This window comes from Haliotis rufescens, unplaced genomic scaffold (assembly GCF_023055435.1).
Source record: "Haliotis rufescens isolate VD_foot unplaced genomic scaffold, xgHalRufe1.0.p SCAF_2, whole genome shotgun sequence".
NCBI lineage: Eukaryota > Metazoa > Mollusca > Gastropoda > Lepetellida > Haliotidae > Haliotis > Haliotis rufescens.
Window position 1 is genome coordinate 40,348,094 of NW_025963890.1, and position 15,594 is coordinate 40,363,687.

General features: G+C 42.3%; 1 protein-coding gene across 1 annotated transcript; it reads right to left on the reverse strand.

The window, feature by feature from the left end:
* Window positions 1–827: 827 nt before the first annotated feature.
* On the reverse strand, window positions 828–12,610 carry LOC124114478 (zinc metalloproteinase dpy-31-like). The gene is made up of 14 exons (XM_046475056.2): window positions 12,021–12,610; window positions 10,445–10,555; window positions 9,770–9,998; window positions 8,728–8,848; window positions 7,812–7,878; window positions 7,469–7,672; window positions 6,251–6,374; window positions 5,748–5,882; window positions 4,323–4,435; window positions 4,002–4,123; window positions 3,778–3,896; window positions 3,123–3,249; window positions 1,961–2,055; window positions 828–999 (listed from the first exon to the last, which is right to left on the reverse strand). Exons 1-14 carry the CDS (start codon window positions 12,510–12,512, stop codon window positions 968–970), a joined length of 2,091 nt encoding a protein of 696 aa, XP_046331012.2. The 5' UTR covers window positions 12,513–12,610; the 3' UTR covers window positions 828–967.
* Between the last annotated feature and the right edge of the window lie 2,984 nt (window positions 12,611–15,594).

Here is a 15,594-nt window from a genome sequence, read left to right on the forward strand (position 1 = left end):
GGGTGTATCAGATGGAGGAGGGGTCGGGACAGTTTGTGTATCAGATGGAGGAGGGGTCGGGACATTGGGTGTATCAGCTGGAGGAGGGGTCGGGACACTCGGTGTATCAGATGGAGGAGGGGTCGGGACAGTGGGTGTATCAGATGGAGTATGGGTCGGGACAGTGGATGTATCAGATGGAGGAGGGGTCGGGACATTGACTGTATCAGATGGAGTAGGGGTCGGGACATAGGGTGTATCAGATAGAGGAGGGGTCGGGACACTCGGTGTATCAGATGGAGGAGGGGTCGGGACAGTGGGTGTATCAGATGGAGGAGGGGTCGGGACAGTGGATGTATCAGATGGAGGAGGGGTCGGGACATTGGGTGTATCAGATGGAGTAGGGGTCGGGACATTGGGTGTATCAGATGGAGGAGGGGTCGGGACAGTGGGTGTATCAGATGGAGGAGGGGTCGGGACATTGGGTGTATCGGATGGAGGAGGGGTCGGGACAGTGGGTGTATCAGACGGAGGATGGGTCGGAACATTGGGTGTATCAGATGGAGTATGGGTCGGGACAGTGGGTGTATCAGATGGAGGATGGGTCGGAACATTGGGTGTATCAGATGGAGGAGGGGTCGGGACAGTGGGTGTATCAGATGGAGGAGGGGTCGGAACATTGGGTGTATCAGATGGATTATGGGTCGGGACAGTGGGTGACCCCGCTGGGGTTCGAAGTCCGGACCAACAGATCCCGACAGGACCCTGTTAGAGCGACTTGACTCTGTATTATTACTTGACATGGATACTAACTTCATACGAGAATAAGAACAATGTTAACGGTAAAATGTTACAGATAATCAATTTATTACAAATTTTGCAGCATTTTTCCCAACTTATACATAATGGTAAATGTCGGCAGTTCCTGAATAATTTATTACACAAATGACCGGTTTCGATATATTCGGTTGTCCTTGTCATACATTTTTCACTTCAGGATGTCAGACGTCAACAATCGGCCTGAAAAAGACACAAAAATAAGTACATTATGTCCGTTCAAATCCACAGTTATAAAGTAAGGTGGCATGAAGCCTTTTCTACAATTAAGGAGAGGACACGGGTGACCAAGTAGTCTGAGGCGCAGCAATTCGGCCTGCACGCCAGAAACCTGTCCTAATTTGTTGGTTTTTCAGCACCAATGCGTGCTTGTGGGCTTCACAGAAGGGGCAACCGTTCGAGACCTGCATCACTTGGGACCTTCCTCCCACATTGAGCTAAGGCGCCATGATATAACTGGAATACTCGCCAAAGCGGCGTTTAACCCAACTCATTCATGTTAAACTCAACTCATTTATTCAACTCATATTGGGTATGTTATGGTTCACTTACAGAGTAATGGATTTAGTTTTGTTTGTTTGTTGTTGTTTAACGCCACACTTAGCAATATTCCAGCAATATGACGGCGATCTGTAAATAATCGAGTCTGGATCAATCAACCCAGTGATTGATATCATGAACATCGATCCAGAAGCCAAGACACAAACTTATCATGCAAAAATTTGGGCATTTAAAGATCTGTGTGAAAAGTCTTTAATTTGCTTTTTGATTGGTTTGGTTTGTTTATTTTTTAACTCCGCACTCAATCCAGTGATTAATATCATGAGCACCGATCCACGTAGTTGGGATCGATGACATGCATCAACCAAGTCAGCGAGCCTGACCACCCGATCCCGTTAGCCGCCTCTTACGACAAGCATAGTCGCCTTTTATGGCAAGCATGGGTTGCTGAAGACCTATTCTATCCCGGACCTTCATGGGTCGTAATGAATTTAGACTCAGAGAGATCTCTCAAGTCAGGAAAGTACCATCGCAAGTGACAAATCCAGATTAAGGAACATTTTTATGACGTAATGTGTAATCGTTCGGAAGGTTGTGACCCCGTATTAACGGCGTTCACTTGTTATGTCATGCTTGTACATACCCTCATTAGCATTCTTACGGTAACACCAGCTGCCGCTCAGTCTGAATCCATAACAACATGTTTTCACCTGCCTGTAGCATGTATTCAGTCTATACCTGGAACACAAGGGATATGTTTTCGTAAGAGAATATATTATGTTGTTGTAGTTGTAGTTTGTTGTATAACGCCCCACTCAGCATGATTCCAGCTGTATGACGGCGGTCTGTAAATAATCGAGTCTGGTCCAAATAATCCAGTGATTGATATCATGAGCATCGATCCTCGCAATGTTGGATGGATGACCTGCATCAACCAAGTCAGCGAGCCTGACCACCCGATCCCATTAGTCGCCTTTTACGACAAGCATACATGTAGTTGCCTTTTACGGCAAGAATGGGTTGCTGAAGACCTATTCTATCCCGGATCTTCACGGCTCTATCAAATATTTACGCAGTGTTTGATAAAGCATGTCCAAGGGTTTTTTATGATATTGAAAACCCGCATCCGCGGATAAGGGTTTTAAATATTAAAAAAAACCAGGAGAAGTGTTTTATCTAACTTATAAACCGGAAAAAACAACTTAAAACAACATTAATTTATCAAAAACACTTTCCACGAACCTTAAGGAACGGGCGTAAAATATATGTTGCTGGCGTACGGAACTTCAAAAAGACATTCTTAAAAGCATTGTGTTTCATCAGCGCCTCTGTAGGCTTGTGGTACACTCACTAGGCTACAGATACGAAGGTTACGTGTTCGATCATTGGGAATATACAGAAAACATTTGTCATAACATTTCTTTACATTTTGTTGAAATACAAATCAATTTCTAGCAAGAAACATTCATATGTTACAGTCATAACTGTATTAATAAAAAACCCGGGAATATTACAACATCCCAATGGACAACAATAGGATGACGTGAGTGAAGATACAGAAGATAATGAAGTTATGTTGGATGAGTGAGGTGTAATGTTGCTATCATCTGAAGTTCTAGGGATCACTGATCTGAGACGCCATGATTCGCTGAGCAGTTGTGCGTGTTTAATCGGTGCCAGCATGCGTTCGATCACATCCCTGATTCTACTTACTATTTGAACTATGTGCTTAAGGTGTGAACTATGTGCTTAAGGTGTGAATTATGTGTTTAAGGTGTGAACTATGTGCTTAAGGTGTGAATTACCGAGTGCATCGTCCCCATCCCCAGAATCCACAGCTGGTAGAGTAGGTGCCTCTACAAGTGTATGTCTGTGAGTCCAAACATGCAGGACCGGTTGTGCTTGTGGAGGATGAACAGCCGCCACATGGTTCTGAAAGAGAGAGTCGTTGATTGGCCAAATAAAGGCAGAAAGAAAATAGGTAGAGGGGGAGAGAGAGGAGAGAGTTTTGTTTGTTTGTTGCTTAACGCCGCACTCAGCAATATTCCAGCTGTATGACGGCGGTCTGAAGATAATCGAGTCTGGACCAGACAATCCACTGATTGACATCATGAGCATCGATCCACGCAATTGGGATCGAGCGCATGTATGAACCAAGTCAGCGAGCCTGACCACCCGATCCCGTAAGGGGTGGGGGATGGGGGGTGGATGGGGGGGGGGTGGGGGGTGGAGGGGGGCTCTGACCTCATTCTCGGTAGCGGTATGATTGTCATGTTGATTATGTTGTTTTATTGATCTTCTCAATACACTTTAATTCATGCATGTATGTTTTGTTGTTTTTGAGCAAGAGTGATTTCAAACTCTGGTAAAGTTTCTTTTGGACGTCAGTTTATATAACTTTATGTCCTGGGGGGGGGGGGGGGGGGGGGGGGGGGAATCCAAAAGGTAGAATGAGTATACCAATCTTGTATTCCAGAGCGAAGCCATCACCCCTGTATCCTGTATCAGCCCGCATCAGTATCAACATTTCACTTCCGTGGGACCGGAAATACCGCGTTGGTCTTGTGTAACAACAGAACCTGTAAAGAAACAAAAAGTGAAATTTCATCGCAACGTTCTTCAGAATATCATAAGGAAAGCATTCATAGGGTCTATGTATATTCATCCTTGTAGAAATCGCTAACCTTGGTCCTGTTTTGGCCACATCAGTGTGCCGCACTTCCACATACTCCTTACAGGTGCTGTCACAGGAGAAGGAGAACTTTCCCTTGAACCTCATCATGATTCTCTTTGAACTTCCCGATACCTGAAATAGAATGAAATCGTTATTGGCATCAACCAAGTCAGCGAACCTGACCATCCGATCCCGTTAGTCGTCTTTTACGACATGCATAGTCGCCTTTTACGGCAAGCATGGGTTGCTGACGACCTATTCGAACCCGAATCTTCACGGCTCCAAATCATTTATGAGTACATGATGATAATACTTCACAAATATCACCTACTTTTATTCGCCACGTGCATTCGGAATTAGCAGGATACGTTGACACTCCATAGTTTGGAGAGTTAAGTGTCTGCCATACTGAAGATGCATAACGATCTCTATTCCCACACGAAGCTGAAACAGAAATGTATTGTATGATTGTATGACCTTATGTAAAGGTCATAATTTTAAACATTGCGTTCCCGGAATTTATTAGTGAGCGAATGAATGTTGTCTCATCTAGACCGGACCTATCGACCCGAGGCAAGTAAGTAAACTGACTATAAAAGTCCAGTTTCCACCCTTGCCGAACTAGGCTGGTATTATGGAGTTAGATTTTGGCTGGACTAACGAGTCTATACATAGTCCAATCACAGTCATGCAACGAAATCGAAATCCGGTTCGTAAACTGTCACGCAGATTTTGGTCGATTGCAGTTGACTCGTTGTCAACAGATATTTTCCAAATCTTTTCAAGTTTTTATTCAAGGTGCTCACGTGATTGGATGCACTTCGCGATGCAAGACCCGTTTTATCACAATATGCATATTAAATTATCGATCAGATCGTCTTGACTGGGCCCTGCCATTTTGTTAGAAGCAATGCAAGTGATACGAGAGGTGGAATCTGATTGGTCCATATGAGATGCATAAAAGGGACATAACCACTGGTCGCGCTACGATCGAGCCCAGGAAATCTAGCTTAGTTTGGCAAGGGTGGAAACTGGATTTTTAAAGTCAATTAACTCCCTTGCCTCTGGAAGATGGACCAGACCAGACACACCAGTGACTGAAACCATGCAGAACGATCCTCGCCACCGGGAAACGATCACATGAAATCAGCCAAGTCACAGTCTTAAATACATTTCAACTGTTTGATTGGCAAAATAAGTAAGAAAAACGTACAACTTTATGGAGAACAACTTGTATATTGCATATTGGGATGTTTCTTACACCTTTATCATTTCTTTGTTTGTTTGCTGTTTAACGCCGCACTCAGCAATATTCCAGCTTTTTGACGGCGTTCTGTAAATAATCGAGTCTGGACCAGACAATCCAGTGATTGACATCATGATCAATCCACGTAATTGGGATACGATGTCATGCATCAACCAAGTCAACGAGCCTGGCCACTCGAAACCATTGGTCGCTTCTTACGACATGCACAGTCGCCTTTTACGGCAAGCATGTACACCGTTATCAAGCTGGAGTGACAACAACCAAGTGATGAGGCATATATGCATGACATGTTTTAGTTTGCTCTAACAAGGCCCACGAAGCTTGGTTTCATTGACATATACTATAAAGGCAAATTTTTGTTAAAGAATGTCACGATCTTAAAGTAAGATGTATGGTTATATTTTGCTTGCGAGACCTAATTTCCAAAAGTTTATTTCAAAGACCAACAACAGTTATGTAGACGTTTGTAACTGAATAGTAAAGAGTTACCTCTCTTTCCTGGTTTCACAGATGTGCAGCATGTCCCACTAAGTCCATCCGGGCATTTGCATCGGTTGCAGTTCTTAGGATCTCTGTAGCCTTCATGTCTGCACGCCGACCATGACAAACCCCCTGGACAAGCCGCTGTTCAAGTAAAGGCAGGCTTTATACGAAATATGTGTTATATTACATTTTGAAGGCATAACATACGACAACGCAAGGGTATGTCACCTTGCCAGTGTATGCACAATTTACCACGCTTTTAAACAGATTCCATATCCATCATTTTTAGTTTCAACTCCCACGCTTACCGATCGTATGAAACCATCAAACGCCATCATTTAATACAGGATCTGTTCTAACCCGGGCGTCCACGAATAAAGTGAACAATGACATTTGTCACATTCAATATTTACTCTTAATCTTGCACTGCAACAAAAAAAACTCGGGAAACTGCAAAGAATATAGTTTCAACAAAGGCGAATGTAGAGTGCGAAGACGGTTGGACATACATGAGCAATAAATCAGATTCGCAATTTTGACATCGTAGAAAGATAGACCGCTCCTGGTACCCAAAGTCGTTTCCATATCACTTTCTTTGGCTGTGATTGTTGGTCTCTCATTCTTGCTGAATGCCTAGATAAATACATAATGAAAAATTGCAATTGGTAAATTAAAGTCTTTAGTTTTCCAACAAAACAAAACAGGCCTCTATATAGTCAATGTGATTATGGTTCGAGACAGAATATTTATTCCGTATGCTTGTCAACACAAACAATTTTTTCTTTGAAGGGAGGCGCCAAGAATGTTTTTTCCAACAACAGATTATTTTTCCAGCCAACAGTGTTGTTTTGTGCATAAATCCTTAGACCAAATGATTTTTTTCAGCTTTTTCGGTAACAGATTATTTTGAGGAAGTGAGTTATCTCAATGTAACCTGACAGATTCCGTGTCGTTTCAAGCATAAAGTTCTTACAACTATAACAAACAACTTCGACGTCAGGGAATAACCAATATCGATCTTGATTTAGACAGATTCCATTGGGCGCAAAAGGCAAGCAGTGACAATTACATGAACGGATCACAGAAAATCAGTGATGACACCAGGTGTTCACGAAAACAATGCCACACATCAGCAAATTTATTCCATATTGCTTAAAAACACATTTTACTGAGTTAGGGGATCAGGGTGGCTGTCGTTAATGCACCCCAAATCACAGCGTACACTTGCCACAATCCAATAGTTGAGGGTTTGAATCCCGATTTGAGAGCGCCTAGCATGGCAAGCATGAAATACCTGCAGTATTCTATTGGTATTGACTATTTGAACAATGTTCAACCTCACTCACTTCACCCCACGTCACTCTTACTTTACAGATGCTTGTCGTAAAAGGCAACTAACGGGATCGGATGGTCAGACTCGCTGACTTGGTTAATGCATGTCATCGTATCCCAAAAGCTTAGATCGATGCTCATGATGTCAATCATGGGATTGTCTGGTCCAGACTCGATTATTTACAAACAGCTGTCATATAGCTGGAATATTGCTGAGTGCAGCGTTAAACAACAAACAAACAAACAAAAACAAATCCATTTACTAAGAAGAGACATCTACAGTATCGGATACTGATAAAATTTTAAATCAACCATTCCCATACTGTATGATGCCAACGCGATCATAGATATCACAGGATAATTATGCAACATATATCCGTCGTGGACATGCATACCTTCGTTCCATAGTGCATAACAGACGAATAGTCGTATGGTATTCCCATCGATCGAGCATTTCGCCAGGATTCTCTGCGGAAATTGTGACTTTTCCCTGACTTGATGTTATCATAGTATACTCTGACATACGTATCTCGGTCTGGTCGCCCCTGCTCGTGCCAGAACCCCAACGCGTGACCAATCTCGTGGGCGGCAATACCTTTCTGTTTGAAGGGAAAATAGTTATATTTTGACATCAGCTAGTACGGCAGCTATATTGCAAACATTCGTGATCATCATTTAATATTATTGAATGACAAATGTTTGAAGTCGACAAAGTATTTATGATGACGCGAAACCTACTGTGTCGCACCCAGTTCCAATTGATATTGTCTGACCACTTCCTCGTTTGCCAATATAGGAACTGCAACTGAAACGGTAATATTTCTTTAGATGAACGTACAGCAAGTATGTAAAAGAGTTAATTAACCCCCTGGGTGCCGAGTTATTCTGCTGACGCACATTTACAAATACAGTATATGTTCTGAAACGTGAACATTGTGCAAGACTTGCGGTTACGCTGCACTAGGCTTTCCTCTGACAATACAATTATAAAGATGCAAGAATATTAAATTTACTATCTTGGAATGTAAAATCCGGAGACTGCATGAAAAAGAGACAGTGTTAAATAAAATATATTTAAAAATCTATTGTTTACTGGGAGAGCTGCCTTTTAGAGTGAGTCAGTGAGTATGATTTTACGCCGCGTTTAGCAATATTCCAGCAACATCACGGCGGGGGACACCAGAAATGGGCTTCACACATTGTACCCATGTCGGGAATCGAACTTGGGTCTTCGGCGTGACTGGGGAACGCTTTAACCACTAGGCCACCTGATCGCCCCATGCCTTTTAGAAGATGTTCCCAATTAACAACTGCTATGGAAACCGTACTCGTGAAACCGTGGCGAAACCGCCTCCGTGGTCTAGTCGAAAGAGCATTTGGCCGTGGGCGAAGGAAGGTGGTTTGATCCCATGCCGCGTCATACAAAATACGTTAAAAGATGTTACCATGTCCGGCGCTAGGGATAAAACAAGCATTGGTCGACTCAGAGTCAGGATAAATTGAGTGGGGTATATATGCGGCATAATTCCGGATCAGTACAAGCGCTCGCACACACACACACACACACACACACACACACACACACACGTCACTATAAACACAAAACCCTCACCACATTGCTGTGGTGGTGCTTGGAACCCATCGCATAACATACCCTTTGTTTTTCTTGAATATCAGATGAGGGCCATAATATCTGCTGAATTTCACAAAATTTAAACACGTCTCTTCCTCCCAGTGTCTAATGGCGTCTTCAATGGCCTTCTTTCCAGATGCATCTGAAAATATAATTATGCATTTCGTGTGGTGTGCGTCTCAAAACCAATGACGGACGGGGTGGCCTTGTGGGTAAAGGTGAAGGACCGGCTTCGATGCCGCACGTGGGAACAATGTGTGAAGCCCATTTCTGGCGTCCCCCGCCGTGATATTACTGGAATATTGCTAAAATCGGCGTGAAAACTAACTCAAAAGCAATGGTATGCTTATTTGGTATGTTTGTTTCTAGTTAAACGCCGCACTTAGCATTATTCCAGCTATATGACCGCGGTCTGTAAATAATCTGTACCAGACAATCCAGTGATTGATGTCATGAGCATCGATCCATGCAATTTGTTCACGATGACATGCATCAACAAAGTCAGCGAGCCTGACCACTTGATCCCGTTAATAGCCTCTTACGACAAGCATAGTCACCTTTTAGGGCAAGCATGGGTTGCTGAAGACCTATTCTACCCCGGATCTTCACGGGTCCAATGAGGGGGCACGGGTGGCCCAGTCGTCTAAGGCGGCGCGATTCGCTGTGCAGAGTTGCGTCCCTTGGGCACGCCAGAAACCTATGATTGTGGGTTCGAATCCCGGTTCGCCCCGATTATGTTTCTAGGTTTGTCAGCACCATACCCGTGCTCGTGGGTTTCACGGAAGTGGTAAACGTCTAAGTCCTGCATCACTTCGGGCTTTCCTCCCACATTAAGCTGACACGCCGTGATATAACTGGAATACTGTTAAAAGCGGCGTTAAACCCAACTCACTCACTCACGGGTCCAATGATAAAAAGTAATATCTAACATTAGTACTGAATACCATTAGCTGAAGGTTATGTCGAACCTTTTGTACTGTTATTAACACTCATAATTTCACAAAAAGCAAAGACCAATACATTGACGCATGTAGTCATATTTTCATTGAGGTGAAGTATTTACATGTATTGAAATCTGCGCTGATTATGTAGGGAATGTTTGTGGACCACTGTCTGTGTTCCATGGCCTTCCGCTTGCGTCTTGTACTGTCGAACTCGCTTTCGTCATGTCTTTGTGAAAGGTCAAGAGTGCTCGTATCTTGATTTATTTCCCTGACCATTTCGTCCACATCCTCTCTAGTAAGTACCATGTCGTCTTCAGCGTCAAAGATGTCCTCCAAGGCTAAAGTTGTCTTAAAACGGAAAAGAAAGTGAAAATATTGTTTGGAATTATTCTTTTACGTTCCAAATTGCCATACTTTGAGAGAATTCAGAAGTATATATATATCCATATAGTAGTCATGAACCTCTGATCGTGGCCAAGAGTCATGTCAATTGATCTGTCAGCATAGCTTTAATATTCTGCATCATTTACACTTTCTGCATGGAGCTGAAACACCGCAAACTACAGCAAAAAGCTTCATACGATCATCTCACGTCGTAGACGATGTGACATAACTATACTGCACATGATTAAATGGTATTTTTCATTTGATGTCAACTATGTTAAACTATGTAGAGGATGCTGCTTATATATGGATGCGGACATGTATGATGCATATTAATTAAAACAAAACAAAAAGCTTCGAAAAAGTGTTCATGGTAAAATGAGGCAGTGGAGGCGGAGGTATTGTCTTACTAATGTTTTATTGAGTTTGTCCGCAATCCGCTTTTCGATGCCTGCCAATTTAGCTGCAACGTACATCGTGTCCGACAGACTTTCATCCCCCGATATGCTTTGAAGTGACATCTGAAACATTTGCAACATGATATACAATCACCATTTGTTTGGTTAGATGCTGTACTAATAGGGTTTGGTGCCCACTCTAGACTTGGTTATGTATGATAGCTATCATAAAAAATATAATTAAACATATCGCTCTGTGATGCACAAGTAGGACGTCTATGCTCCACATGCAGTCATTGAATGTCATAGAGCTTTGGGTGACATTTGTCTGAGTCAGTGAGTTGGGGTTAACGCCGCTTTTAACAGTATTCCATTTATATCGCGGCATGTCAGCTTAATGTGGGAGGAAAGCCCGAAGAGATGTAGGTCTCAGACGTTTACCACTTCGATGAAACCCACGAGCACGGGTATGGTGCTGACAAACCTAGAAACATTATCGCGGCGAACCGGGATTCGAACCCACAATCATAGGTTTCTGGCGTGCCCAAGGGAAACAACTCTGCCTAGCGGATCGCGGCGTCTTAGACGACTGGGCAACCCGTGCCCCCACATTTGTCTGAACATCCTTAACCAAGCTGCACGGGTTGCTCCCTCTGTTTTATCAGCGGGCCATGAGTTCAAATAAGAAACTCACTCCGATGATAATCACAGGCATGTTAGCGCAACATGCTCGTGATGTCAGATGTTGTGATCATATAGTCTGTATCACCTCGGTTTTCATCCCACACTGATCACATGCCGCGATGTCAGTGGACGCCAAAACAACAGCTTACCTTGATCCTTAGAGTTGGTTTGTTGGTTTGTTGTGTAACGCCGCACTCAGCAATATTCCAGCTATATGACGGCGGTCTGTAAAGTGTAAGCAGGTGAATTATTCATTCAAATGATTTTGAATGACAAGGGAGTTATGCGGTACTTCCTGGTCGGGGTTCTTCCCTGTTTTCTATTGATAGGTTTTGTTTTGTTTGTTGTTTAACGCCGCACTCAACCATATTCCAGCTATATTACAGCGGTCTGTAAATAGTCGAGTCTGGACCAGACAATCCAGTTATTAATATCACGCAATTGGGATCGATGACATGCATCAACAAAGTCAGCAAGCCTGACCACCCTTTACCGTTAGTCGCCTTTTACGACAAGCATCGTCACCTTTTACGGTAAGCATGGGTTGCTGAAGACCTATTCTATCCCGGAATCTTCACGGGTATGATCCTTTGAGTGAGAGAGTGAGTGAGTATGGCTTTACGCCGCTTTAAGCAATATTCCAGCAATATCACGGCGGAGGACACAAGAAATGGGCTTCACATATTGTACCCATGTCGGGAATCGAACCCTGGTCTTCGGCGTGACTTGGCTACCCGACCGCCCCTTGATCCTTTGATTTCAAATGAGATGCAAAAGTAGTTATTGTATTGACAACGTGGACATTATTCCACATTATGTAATTTTTACAATAGCTGTAAGATGATACATTGATTGCACATAGTGACGAAACCGTCACTTGTTCTCTACAAGTACTGAAACTCACCACGTTTTTTTCATCCACAGTGAATGCAGACAGGTTGATTGTCTGGTTGGCAAGTGTCAGTTGAACGTTGTCAGTGGCTTCCAAAAGAGTCGAGAAGTTGAAAGTTTTCCCGAGTAGTTTGCTCACATCAGAACTCATTGTCGATGACTCGAACGGAGCTCCATCATTTGTTCTCGTTGTCGGCATAACTGTTGCCTCATCTTCACTAGCAGGTTTCTCTGCTGGAAGCTTGGCGTCCGTCTCATCTTCAGAAGCAGGTTTCTCTGTTGGAAGCTTGGCGTCCGTCTCATCTTCAGAAGCAGGTTTCACTGCTGATGGATTGGTAGCTGTCTCATTGTCAGAATCTGTTCTTTCTATTGATGACATGTTTGTTATGGCACCTGTAGGGGCATGGCTGCTACCATTGTTGTGTACATAACTCCTGGATTCTTCATTAGCGAGGACATAAGTAAGGAGAACTAAGAAGAGGAGTTTGAGAGGAGCCACGTCCATTGCTACAGATCTAGATGCGTCTGGGGCACTATCTGTACATCAGATGCCTTATGATTAGTTATATACTATCAGACCACCACAAGGTTTGGTCATCTGTTTTATGTTCACTAATCTGAATGGTGGAGAGTGATCGCTCGACTGCAAAAGAGGCGTGGTAATGAAACACTCTCATGGGTAGCCAATTGTCCATATATACGGAGCAACATGACACCAACCATGAAAGACGACACGATAAATACTCGTGACATGACTAACTAGGATTGGTTTCTTTAGTATTTTGTATGCGAGCCGTAAACCTGAATGTTTGGTGTAAGCAGGTGAATTATTCATTCAAATGATTTTGAATGACAAGGGAGTTATGCGGTACTTCCTGGTCGGGGTTCTTCCCTGTTTTCTATTGATAGGTTTTGTTTTGTTTGTTGTTTAACGCCGCACTCAACCATATTCCAGCTATATTACAGCGGTCTGTAAATAGTCGAGTCTGGACCAGATAATCCAGTGATTGACACCACGAGCATCGATCTACGCAATTGGGATACGATGACATGTATCAACCAAGTCAGCGAGGCAGACCACCCGATCCCGTTAGTCGCCTTTTACGACAAGTGTATAGTCTATACTCGCCTTTTACTGCGAGCATGGGTTGCTGAAGACCTATTCTACCCGGATTTTCACGGGTCCTATTAATAGGTACATGTGTCACATTGAGGTTTGTCGTGACGTTACCTACCCATGTTTCAGTTACACCTTGTGAAGTAAACATTTGGGGTATCTTGAATTTAGAAGAATACTAGTCTTATTCCCGGGGATTAAAACTGTATACTATGCTTTAAATCATATACATGTATGTACACTGATATATATCCCTATATCCTAGTACATTACCACAGTATTCTACGGGAGGCCTTTAGGTCAAAACATGATACATCCGCTGCAAAAAGGGCATCAACACGCAATATTAGACAAATGATACTAATAAATACTTATTTGCATATGAGTCACGAAATTAAAATACAAAATAAAATTTATACCAATGATATAGGTAGCAAAGAAAAGACGCCATATGAAACAAAGAACAGTGTGTACAGTTCACACAAATGGACACCAAACGGTATTGGACATCATTCCCATATAATGAAAGTCAGATGGTACTGCAATTTGTACAACATTCAGAATTAGATCGAAATGTTCCGTTGTGTATGTGATACATGCAGGCAATGAACAACACGACAATGAATGCCCAACTCATTCATTCATTACGTCATTCCCCGTGCATCACTAAGACGCCATATATATATATATATATATATATATATATATATATATATATATATATATATAAGAATAATAATAAGGGGTACCATCTCTTAACGTCTTTTGGTATGGCACCGACGGGATCAAATCCCCGACCTTTCGCTCTCCGGGCGGACGCGCTACCACTAGACCACAGACACGGCCTTTGTTCATTTGATGTATTGATAGTATTGACAGAGTCTCTCGTAATTTATGGGCGTCCGATTCATGGGAGTTCCCAGACTATTTTTTGACTGTTTTGGTACATTTTTTTCCTTTTTCCTTTGTCATCGAGAAAACAACATTCAAGTTTGATTCGACGTCAGCCAATCAGAATCGAACAAAATTGGACAACACTAACACTTTGTAATGATGAAACACTTCTCATACAGAGGACTCCTGTTCTCCAAGATGCACGTCTTAAGCATTCAATGCTATGACCAAATAACGACTGAAACTATTGCGTTCCCATGAACAATACTACTATGATATTGTGCTGATAACATTACACATATTGTTACAGCTTTATTGTCAAAATGTCAGTACTTCGGTTTATTTTTTAAAACACATTATATAACTGCAGCGTATCTTTTGAAACCACTCTTGTACAAATATAGAACTGCATTTTCTAGATTCAGATGTTCATCACATGAATTAAATATTGGAAGATGGAGGAAATATATAAATGTAGTATGGCCAGAGAGAAGTTTTATGTTTCATCTGAGGTTGAGTATTGTTTGTCTGGAAGGGAATGCTATGACCAAATAACGACTGAAACTATTCTGTTCCCATGAACAATATTATTATGATATTGTGCTGATAACATTATACATATTGTTTTGTTAGCCTTATTGTCAAAATGTCAGTACTTCAGTTTATTTTTTAAAACACATTTTATAACTGCAGCATATCTTTTGAAGCCACTCTTGTACAAATATAGAACTGCATTTTCTAGATTCAGATGTTCATCACATGAATTAAATATTGGAAGAAGATGGAGGAAATATATAAATGTAGTATGGCCAGAGAGCAGTTTTATGTTTCATCTGAGGTTGAGTATTGTTTGTCTGGAAGGGAAACACCAACACCAATTTCCCATAATCGGATGAAATTGCAAAGCGATATGTCGTCATCAAGCTTGGGAAGGAGATATATTATCCCTGGTGCTTCCTCAATGTGATCTAAGGCACCGCAATATGCTAAGAAGAGAGGCGTCCCTTTGTGGTGCAAGGATCCGTTGGTAGATGGTTCTATTCCCGGATTTGATCTGATCATTTTCTTTAGTGAAAAGCTGTTCCACTCCGTCTGATTTACCTTCGGCATTCCATCTCTTGCATTCTCATAAATCGTGACGTTACTCAAATGTTGTCACAAACGGACTTCTTACTCACTGATATTAAAGATTTCAAACAGGAAGTAAGATTGTGCTCAAATGTCAATGTGTAGCAAACAACAATAGCTCTCCTCAAGAAACCATGAATAGGGGAGGCAAACAAAGACATGTCTGTGTGCCCCTCATTTACGACGGATACAATTTAATATTTATGTCAAAGCATTTGGTAGACACAAAGGATCTCAAGCTTTTAAGGGCATGTGACTGCCCTCAAGTCGTGTGTCTTTCCCAGAACCCTATTATGAGACACAGGGTGGAAAGAATTCGTCGTTCCACATGCGCAATTTTCCTGGGAATATGTTGGGGAGCAAAGTTTAATCTGTTGCGAATTTCTGTACCGATATGAACGTAATGAAATGATATTCAGATTAAGTTCTTCCAAAAGATCAACATCGT